The 11,772-nt window shown below is 34.4% G+C and overlaps 1 protein-coding gene across 1 annotated transcript in view; it reads left to right on the plus strand.

The window, feature by feature from the left end:
- Positions 1–5,874: 5,874 nt before the first annotated feature.
- LOC107558365 (nidogen-1-like) overlaps positions 5,875–11,772 on the plus strand; it is a gene marked incomplete at its 3' end in the record, with an annotated part of 32,380 nt that continues 26,482 nt past the window's right edge. The window contains exon 1 of the mRNA XM_016242025.1: positions 5,875–6,284. Within this exon, the coding sequence (XP_016097511.1) occupies positions 6,096–6,284 (189 nt within the window). The remainder of the gene's footprint in view (positions 6,285–11,772) is intronic.

Genomic DNA, 11,772 nt, shown 5'->3' on the forward strand with positions numbered 1-11,772 from the left:
CTATTTTTACATCAACCCAAAATCATTATGAAAAAGCATTTAAGAGCATAAAAAATTGATACATAAACTTGATAGAAAATAGAATTAATATTTTTTAAAGATATTAATTTAGTGTCACATCAATCTCATAATTCGCCTCAAAATAAAAACAAATATTTTAAAGCATATTTTTAAAGAGCATTAAGAATTGATACATAAACTTGAAAGAAAATAGAATTAATGTTTTTTTAAAGGTATTAATTTATTGTCACATCAATCTCATAATTCGCCTCAAAATCAAAACTAAAAATTGATTTAAATTTTTTTTAGAGCATTAAAAATGTATACATAAAGTTTATAGAAAATAGAATTCATATTTTTTTAAAGGTATTAATTTATTGTCACATCAATCTCATAATTCGCCTCAAAATCAAAACTAAAAATTGATTTAAATTTTTTTTAGAGCATTAAAAATGTATACATAAAGTTTATAGAAAATAGAATTCATATTTTTTTAAAGGTATTAATTTATTGTCACATCAATCTCATAATTCGCCTCAAAATCAAAAACAAATGGTTTTAAACATATTTTTTAGAGCATTAAAAATGGATACATAAACTTGATAGAAAATAGAATTAATATTTTTTAAAGGTATTAATTTATTGTCACATCAATCTCATAATTCACCTCAAAATAAAAACAAAAATGTATTTTTAAGAGCATTTTTTGTTTGTGTTTAGGACCATTAAGATGTTTTGTGACATTTTCATGACAATTAAGCAAATTCTTAATTAAATTTTTTCTCTTTGGGAATGGAATGGAATTGATACTTTTAAAAAAAAATCAATTTATTTTCACATTAATCTCATAATTTACCTCAAAATCAAAACAAAAAAATAATTGTAAAAATTTATTTTAAGAGCATTAAGAATTCATAAATATAATTATAGAACTGATACTCTTCTAATAATAAAATTAATTAAAACGAATTAAATTATTTGTTCATTTATTTTGATGTCATTTTAATAATTTACTTTTTAATTTTACTTTATCTAATGTACTTTTTATTTTATTTTTAGGACCATTAAGATGTTTTGGTCCTAGACATTTTCACGACAATTCAGCAAATTCTTCATTTAATTCTTCAGGTTTATATCCTTTTAGGAATAGAATGCAATTAATACAAAATTATTAATTTATTTTCACGTTAATCTCATAATTTACCTCAAAATCAAAACAAAAAACGCACTAGAAAAAGAACAATAATTTTTGAAAATGTATTTTTTAGGTCCTTTGTTTTGATGTTTTACACTCTATTTCATGACAATTAAGTCAACTCTTCATTAATTTCTTCAGGTTTACAGCTTCTGTCAGTATCTCTTTAGGAATAGGATGCAATTGCTACTTTTTAAAATTATTTGTTCATTTATTTTCACGTACATCTCATGTTTAACTCCAAAATCAAAACGAAAAAGACTCTAATGGTCATTTCTACATGAATGTAGTGGATTTATTGAAATCAGCATAAAGACTGTACAAATATAGTATAAATGCTATAAAATTTCAGTAAATATCAGTATTTTTGTTGCATTACGTAGTCATGAAAATTATTTTTTAAAATCTTAATATATTTAATTTTCTTTATGCCAAATATTATTTATAAATTTTTGGTTTGGGGTCACAAATTAACAATTGTTTTTGATTTTTCCCTCATCAAATGATGTTGCATGGTTATGTCTTGTAATTGGATTAGTAATATCCACGTCACCACCAGCGGGCGATGATAAAACGTGAAAAATTCTGCTACTACAAACCTCAAGAAAAGCTCTGCTATCTAGTTTCATGTTGCTGACAGGGTTGCCAAGTCCTAATTATTCCCGCGACCCCAATTATGTGATATTTAGCTCCTGGAATGCACATTTTGCCAGGGTTACCAGGCCACAAATGTGTATTTTACATGTTTTTTACTCATGGAACACAATTGGGCTTGTTTTGAGTATCAATTGTGCGGGTTTTATTTTGAAAACCTGGCAACCCTGGTTGTTGAGAGGTTGCTGGCAGTGAAGATGTGGAACAGATCAATAACTCTTGGTAACTGCAGACGTTACAGCTGGAATGCGGCGTTAGAGCAGTTATTGAAGCGTTTACCTCAGCTGAAGCTGCTGAAAACTAGTTGTTGTGCAGAATAAGTGACTAAACGGGACATTCCTCTGCCGTCTCTCTCATTTGTCTGCAGATGTGTGGTTGTGAAACATAATTGTACCTGTGCAGAGAAACACATGATAACTATATCACATCAAATAGTCCACTAGAAATGATTTTCAAGACTCTCCGAATCACATCTGTAAAATATATATGGAATATTGCATATGGAAACTGATCATCTCCGCTCAATAAGGACTCTTTCATTCATTTATTACGGTCCGGATTGTGGAAAAGGCTCAGAATCTGGGTTTGTAACTGAGAATAGTTACTTAATAACTTCAGGTTGTAAAGTGATTATGTGTCACTGTAGGGCCCCTCAGAAGTACACTGACCCCTGAAGGCCCCTGGGCTCTTAACTGAAGCCTGAGGCAGAGGTGGCTCACATCTGGACCAGGGTGGGGTGGACAGAGCTTTTTGTTTTTACAAATATGCTTTAGAAAATCAGTCAAATCCATAGACTGTATAAAAACATGGACGTAGTGTCCGTGACGTCACCCGTAGGTTTCCGAAGAGCGTTTTTGAAGCTCAAAAGTGGGCGGAGCTGGCCGTCGCCATCTTGGCAGCGCGTCACCGCGCGTCACTCCCGGATAATCGAAAATGGGAAAAGAGGCGGGAGCAGGTTGCTGAAGCCACGCCCACCTAGCTCGACGGTGGTGACAGCAGCACAATCCACCTGTCACTCAAGTGGCCACGCCCTTAATTATGCAGAACTTTAAGGCTTAATATAATTTAAACGGATGAGTTATAAAAAAATGCACCCCCCTCACAGTTGTCATGAAGGGCAAAATTAGATATATAGACCAAAATAATTTTTTGAACCAGGCTGTAAACATGTTTTTTTCTGCTGTAAAGTTGGGCATTTTAACATGGGGAGTCTATGGGAGCCAGCCTCTAGTGGCCAGTTGATGAATTACAGTTTAAGTCACTTCCGTGTTGGCTTCACGAGAGAGAGCGGGTGGTTGCCGCTTGGTCAAATCCAGCACAAATATGTTTTTAAAACCGCATTCTATTTATTTGTCGCATTGCTTCCAGTCTTTGATTAATCAGCTGTTAACGACTTGTAGACAGAACACGGAAATATATTTTTATGTAGCTGTGAAATATAAATTCACAGTGAATTGTTAAATAATGGCAGTAGTTATGTTTGGTCAATGAAGCATACGATTTTCGTAAGAAAAAGCGTTTGTGGAGCACGCTGTTGCTATGGTTACTGCAAGCACTCGTCGGAAATGTAACGCCCCTCACCATAATCGCGAGCTTCATCTTTCAAAATAAATGTAAAGACAGAGCCTGAAAGGGGAACAGAGTCGCGTGACAGACACAGAAGAACAACTTGAAATCGCATCATATGACCCCTTTAAAACATACAAAATGTCCCTTAGATGTGAAATTAAATCACTTATGGGTACTATTCCAACAAATCCAGCACACATGTTTTAATAACAGTGGGCTGTGTTTTTGTCAGGGATAGTCTTTGATTCTGCTGTTAAAGACTTCTATACGGAATATTTAGGTTTATTTTTATGTAGTTGGTAAATATAAATTCATTGTAAAGTGATAAGTATTGTCCAATTTATGTAACTAACGGTGCTGTTGCTATGGTTACCACTTAGGCGAAGGCAACTTAGGCGCCAAATGAAAATATATGCTCTGCCTCTGACACACTTATAAATTTACTGAAACTTTTGAAAATGTAGCTTATATGTAGAATTAAACCACTTTAGTATGGGCACTTAAGATGTTTGAACAAATCCAGCACATACTGTAACAGATTCCTCAGAGAGAGTCTTTGATGATTCCGTTGTTAAAGACTTTTCAGACATTTTTTTTGTAGCTGTGAAATATAAATGGCGACAGTTCTTATTTTTGTTGATGTAAAGTCCTAGTTTCGTAACTAAAGTCGCCATTGCTATGGTTACGTTAGAGACTCGTAGTGTTTTTATGTAGTTGTGAAATATAAATGCTATAAATGGTGACAGCCCCTGTTGAATAAAACAGCATATGCTGGTTAGGTATGTTTTGAAGCTGTGATGCTGGTCCTTTGCTGGTTTAAGCTGGTCCTTTGCTGGTGTAAACTGGTCATATGCTGGTTTAAGATGCTCCTTTGCGGGTTTAAGCTGGTCCTTAGCTTGTTTATGCTGGTCATGTGCTGGTCCGACAAGACCAGCACATGACCAGCATAAACCAGCAAAGGAGCAGCTTAAACCAGCAAAAGACCAGCTTAAACCAACAAAGGACCAGCTTAACCCAGCAAATGACCAGTTGAAACCAGCAAAGGACCAGTTTAAACCAGCAAAGGCCCAGCTTAAACCAGCAAAAGACCAGCTTAAACCAACAAAGGACCAGCTTAACCCAGCAAATGACCAGTTGAAACCAGCAAAGGACCAGTTTAAACCAGCAAAGGCCCAGCTTAAACCAGCAAAAGACCAGCTTAAACCAACAAAGGACCAGCTTAACCCAGCAAATGACCAGTTGAAACCAGCAAAGGACCAGTTTAAACCAGCAAAGGCCCAGCTTAAACCAGCAAAAGACCAGCTTAAACCAACAAAGGACCAGCTTAACCCAGCAAATGACCAGTTGAAACCAGCAAAGGACCAGTTTAAACCAGCAAAGGCCCAGCTTAAACCAGCAAAAGACCAGCTTAAACCAACAAAGGACCAGCTTAACCCAGCAAATGACCAGTTGAAACCAGCAAAGGACCAGTTTAAACCAGCAAAGGCCCAGCTTAAACCAGCAAAAGACCAGCTTAAACCAACAAAGGACCAGCTTAACCCAGCAAATGACCAGTTGAAACCAGCAAAGGACCAGTTTAAACCAGCAAAGGCCCAGCTTAAACCAGCAAAAGACCAGCTTAAACCAACAAAGGACCAGCTTAACCCAGCAAATGACCAGTTGAAACCAGCAAAGGACCAGTTTAAACCAGCAAAGGCCCAGCTTAAACCAGCAAAAGACCAGCTTAAACCAACAAAGGACCAGCTTAACCCAGCAAATGACCAGTTGAAACCAGCAAAGGACCAGTTTAAACCAGCAAAGGCCCAGCTTAAACCAGCAAAAGACCAGCTTAAACCAACAAAGGACCAGCTTAACCCAGCAAATGACCAGTTGAAACCAGCAAAGGACCAGTTTAAACCAGCAAAGGCCCAGCTTAAACCAGCAAAAGACCAGCTTAAACCAACAAAGGACCAGCTTAACCCAGCAAATGACCAGTTGAAACCAGCAAAGGACCAGTTTAAACCAGCAAAGGCCCAGCTTAAACCAGCAAAAGACCAGCTTAAACCAACAAAGGACCAGCTTAACCCAGCAAATGACCAGTTGAAACCAGCAAAGGACCAGTTTAAACCAGCAAAGGCCCAGCTTAAACCAGCAAAAGACCAGCTTAAACCAACAAAGGACCAGCTTAACCCAGCAAATGACCAGTTGAAACCAGCAAAGGACCAGTTTAAACCAGCAAAGGCCCAGCTTAAACCAGCAAAAGACCAGCTTAAACCAACAAAGGACCAGCTTAAACCAGCAAAGGACCAGCATCCCAGCTTCAAAACATACCGAACCAGCATATGCTGGTTATTTCAACAGGGCTAATTCTTATTTTTGTCGATGTATTTTCGTAACTAAAGTCGCTGTTGCTATGGTTACCCCTCGGGCGAACGCGATTGTAGCGCCAGATGAAAATACGTGCTCTGACACACTTGTTAATGTTCTAAACGTAGAAAATACCTAGAACTGAATGACTTTGGTAGCTATGGGCACCCCCACCCTATAGCTTTTGTTGTGACGTCCTCCAGGGGGTTCAGATTTCCCCAGTAATGTAAATGATTTCTGAGGCTCCTCCGCCTCCTGCATGAACTCCTCTCACACCTCTAGAGTTCATCCACCACCGGAGCTTTATGTGTAGAGTTTCTAGAGTTGTTTAATGGCTCTTCTGCGCAGTGTTGGGCTTCTGGCTCTGCTGGTGTCGGTCCGGTGTCTGAACCGGGAGCAGCTCTTCGATTACGGGATCCGGTTTGGCGATAAGATTCTGGATTCTGGAACCGATTCGGTTCGAGAGCTCGAGCTGGAGCAAACGCTCTTCTTCTTCAAAGGAAAGTTCGATAAAGTTCACGTAAGTAACTTTTCGATATTCATTGCAAGTTTTTCCCCTTTGTAGTTTTTCCAAAAAATTTTTTTTTTGCATTAAGAAAGATCCTAACGCGTTTTTTCACTAATATTTCCAATGATGGCGTTTAAATTGGCAGATTATTGCTTATTGTGTATTGCAGATTATTTCTAAAGTATGCGTTCATGAATGAATGAATGAAGCGAAATCGTGCAAATTGTCCTCGAGATCCAAGAGGAAACATGCATTTCTATAAGCATCTTATTAGTGACGATATATTGATATTTGTTAAAATACTTGAACTCATATTGTCCTAAAAAAGCAAAAATGTTCCCACACATCTCTAAACTTTTTCTAGTCTACAAATCCAGCAGTTATTCAATGCATATTAAGATGTCTGCCTCCCCCTTTCTCTCCTTCTTGGTCTTGAAAGTAGTGTATCTACAGTAAAAGCCCCCCATGGAAAGAAAACACTGGGGGGAGACATAAACATTTACTTCAGGTGTCTGTTCTGATGTGGTTTTCTTATAAATGTGCTCATTAGTCTTGCATGTTTAGGGTCTAGAGGGTGATGATCCAAATGCAAAATTTGGTGTTTAACCAAATGCAAACTGTTCTATGGTTGAATTTTTCCATATTACATTCTTAAAAGTATAGATTTAATTGGCATCGATGGTTCCAAGGAGAACCTTTAACATCTATGGAATCTTTTAATTGGGCAAAATGTTCTTTATAGTGGAAAATGGTTCTTCGCACTAAGGTTATTTTGAGAACTGTTCACTTCTTTGGGAATCCAAATATGCCTCTTTTATGGCATTGCTTGAAAAATCCCTTTAGCAACCTTTATTTTTAAGAGTTTAGAAGCCTTTGCATGATATTTCCAATCACTGAGATTGTTTTACAGCTTTACAGAGCCACACTGTTAACATTCAGACATGAACTTCTGTTGTTCCGGCACTTCCAAACTGTAAAAAAAACAGTTCATTCAGTATTTTGGTTGATTTTAACAAAGTCATTGTTCACTAATCATCTAACCAGACTGCAGGAACCAATCTGGAGACAATCATTGGCTCCATTATACAAAATGTTTAAGATGTTTCTCACTTTAGTTTATGTAATCAGCTTGGAATGCCTTACTAATGTAATACTCATTGTCTAGGAAAGCCTCCAACTTATGATGACGTAGTACTCAGATCTGCCAAAGCAGTTGGTTTTTATATATTAACTGTGTAGCGATATCTCACAGCTTCCTCTTGGAATGACATTTTCCATATGGCCTGTCCACTGATAGCCAATGAATCCCTCCTTGTCTAGAGTGGGATGTTCCACAGAACTCATGGGAACGTTCCTATTGTTGCGAACGGATCAGAAAACACTGGCTCTTCGAAACACAAGTCAAGACGTTTTTTTGTCAGTAGACAAAAGTACCATTATATGTTTCCAGATGGATCTGAGATGGCCTTCTCGTTTTGTCTCCATGCATCGTTGACGTTTTGCCAGAGGCTTCAGTGTAGACATGTGGTGACTTTGATGGCTCCAGCCCAGAGGTTTATATAAGCACTTCCTCCTGTCCTGCTGTGGTCCATTCATTTCCAACAGCATTTACATTCCTGATGGACCGTCTCCAACAAAGGTTCCCATGTTACCTGGTTTGAACACAATATAAAAGTAGGAGGAGCTCCCATTCCCACTGGAACTTCATTTAAGTTCAGGATTAGTTCAGGATCGTGAGGTACAGCTCTACTAGTTGACCTTGGTGTTAGATTGGACATCAACAACAAAAGATATAGAAAGTGTTTTGACTTTCTAGCTGCTACCTGTTTAAATTATGTAGAGGTGGGTGATATGACCAAAATCTTTTGCTTGATTTAAGGAATTTTCTACCTAAATCTTTACTATGAAATAAGTAATTTTCAACTGAAATCTTTACCATGATATATGTATTTTTCGACTAAAATCTTTAACATAAATTATTAATTTTCAACCAAAATCTTTACCATGAAATAATTAATTTTCATCCAAAATCTTTACTATGAAATAAGTAACTTTCAACTAAAATCTTTACTATGATATATGTATTTTTCGACTAAAATCTTTACCATAAATAATAAATTTTCATCCATAATCTTTACTATGAAATAAGTAACTTTCAACTAAAATCTTTACAATGAAATAAGTAATTTTCAGCCATAATATTCACTATGACACAAGTAATTGTCAACCAAAATCTTTACCATGACACAAGTAATTCAACCACAGTAAGTAACTCCATCACGTTATAGTAATTCTGCCTAAAATTAGAGTAAAAGAAAGTAAAGCCATACCCTATATTTCATAACATTGTCACTTAAATTATGTGTAATTAGATTTGGAAAATGTTAAACTTTGATAACCAGCTATAGATTTCACTTAAAACTTGTGCTGTGCTGAAAATCCTTTAGCTAATTTGGTTTAATTTGATGAAAATTTCAAAAATTGCTTGTAAATCTCTCATTATGCTATATTACAGGGGCCTCCAACCTTTTTGTGAGTGAGGGCTCCCTGAAGGGATTAAATAGTTTCAAGGGCTACTTGTTTGATATACTCCAATACATATATATATATATAGATTTCACTTAAAACTTGTGCTGTGCTGAAAATCCTTTAGCTAATTTGGTTTAATTTGATGAAAATTTCAAAAATTGCTTGTAAATCTCTCATTATGCTATATTACAGGGGCCTCCAACCTTTTTGTGAGTGAGGGCTCCCTGAAGGGATTAAATAGTTTCAAGGGCTACTTGTTTGATATACTCCAATACATATATATATATATATTTTTTTATATATCTTGATATCTTGCATTTAATGCAAAAAAGCATTTTATTTTTCCCTAAATTCTGTGTTTTCCATTTGATTTCTTATGGATTCTGTGTTTTATGATTCAGTACAAATTTATCATAAAAAATGGTGTCTAGTGAAATGAATTAATAAAACATTAACAATTTAATACATTTTTACAAATGTAGTCAAATGAAAATGAATACATTTTAAATACATTTTATTTATTTATTTTTATTTGATCAGACATGATGCTGCACAACAGAACTGTATAAATTAATAATGATAAAAAATAACTTGGTTGTATGATATTCCTTAAAAATAATAATATTATTATTACTTTGAGAATTGCATTGTAGTATACAGTAGTAATATATTCTGTCATATCATTTCAAGTTAAATCGGACTATTATTTTGACGGTTTGTTGTGAAGGTCTTTCAGTTTTAGTTTTAGTTTCAGCATGTATTTTAAGGTATTTTTTCTGAAATGAAACGGCATAAAGCTGGTGAAGTGACTCTCAGAGCAGCTCTGAAGATGACGTGCATGTGTTCATGTCCTCATATATTGAGATGCAGACGTGTGTTTGAGTTTGTGTATCAGAAGAAACTACTCCACGCATTCAGAGACACACAGAACAAGCAGACTTATTGGCGACATGCACTGACTGGTGGTGATGCAAAGTCCGATTCATTTCCGCGAATCTGTACTTTTTCGGACAGATCGGCTCATTGAACCGGTTCAAAAAGCCGATTCATCGGTTCCTGACGTCCTCAAGCAATAACGTCTCTACGCATTTCTTTTCTAACAACTCAGTGCCATGTTGTATCAATGAAAAATTCTAATAAGTCATTTGTGTCAACACATATTGAAACATTAAAAATAAAGTTATTTGTGTGAAAGTATATTGCTGATTATTGCCATATAATTCACTTAAGTTAATGGTGTTTGTGGTCACAGTTTCAGTCGCGGATCCTCAGATACATACGACAGACTGAGCAATATTGACTAGCCTACAACTCGGATAAGATTCCTAAAAGTTTCACACCTACAGCACACATTACAGACATTGATGCACAAACGCGGATATGTATGTCTACAGTATAAAGAATGAATAAACCAGTCTTAAAAACTCCTTGATTTCGCTTAAGCAACTTTAAATATAATATGCATGCACAATAAACTATTGTAAAATGTATTTACATCACTCCACAGAAAGGTTTTTGCAGGTTTTAATAAAATGTAAATTAATAACTGTCTTAATAAGTATCGCTTTTTATTTCTCCTCTTTCCTACTACTTGTTTCACTTCTGTTTCAGTTTTTATAACCATTTCTTACTATGTGTAAGCAAGTTGTTGTTTTTTAGCATGTGTGTTTGCCAGTGTTATTTTTCAGGATTACTGATAAACTACTGTCATTTGATTTATATTATTTGTATTTGTTATTTATTTTAATTTTAGTTAAATTATGTCTGAATTTATTATGTCTGTATAGGTATTTTATTAAGTTTTAGTTTTATTTAATTTGAGATATTTTAATACTTCAACAAACTAAATGGAAATGAAATAATATATATATATTGAATTTATAAATGTGTATGTATATATACAGTATATATATATATATGTATGTGTGTGTGGCTGTACATACACATATATGTAGTTGTTTTGTTGGTGTTTGGCTTTAGTGTTATGTTAGAATCATTATTATACTCTTATACCTTTTGTTCTTTAATATTTTGAATTGTTTTTAGCTTTATTTTTTGTTTTTCATTTAAATGTTAAGTTTTGAAATTTTGTTGTATGCATTTGTCATTTTTATTTAATTTCTTTTTACTATGAAATAAGTAACTTTCAACTAAAATCTTTACAATGAAATAAGTAATTTTCAGCCATAATATTCACTATGACACAAGTAATTGTCAACCAAAATCTTTACCATGACACAAGTAATTCAACCACAGTAAGTAACTCCATCACGTTATAGTAATTCTGCCTAAAATTAGAGTAAAAGAAAGTAAAGCCATACCCTATATTTCATAACATTGTCACTTAAATTATGTGTAATTAGATTTGGAAAATGTTAAACTTTGATAACCAGCTATAGATTTCACTTAAAACTTGTGCTGTGCTGAAAATCCTTTAGCTAATTTGGTTTAATTTGATGAAAATTTCAAAAATTGCTTGTAAATCTCTCATTATGCTATATTACAGGGGCCTCCAACCTTTTTGTGAGTGAGGGCTCCCTGAAGGGATTAAATAGTTTCAAGGGCTACTTGTTTGATATACTCCAATACATATATATATATATATTTTTTTTATATCTTGATTTCTTGCATTTTATGCAAAAAAGCATTTTATTTTTCCCTAAATTCTGTGTTTTCCATTTGATTTCTTATGGATTCCATGTTTTATGATTCAGTGCAAATTTATCATGTGAAATGAATTAATAAAACATTAACAATTTAATACATTTTTACAAATGTAGTCAAATGAAAATGAATACATTTTAAATACATTTTATTTATTTATTTTTATTTGATCAGACATGATGCTGCACAACAGAACTGTATAAATTAATAATGATAAAAAATAACTTGGTTGTATGATATTCCTTAAAAATAATAATATTATTATTACTTTGAGAATTGCATTGTAGTATACAGTAGTAATATATTC

Source organism: Sinocyclocheilus grahami, unplaced genomic scaffold (genome assembly GCF_001515645.1).
Source record: "Sinocyclocheilus grahami isolate Dianchi unplaced genomic scaffold, SAMN03320097.WGS_v1.1 scaffold643.1, whole genome shotgun sequence".
NCBI lineage: Eukaryota > Metazoa > Chordata > Actinopteri > Cypriniformes > Cyprinidae > Sinocyclocheilus > Sinocyclocheilus grahami.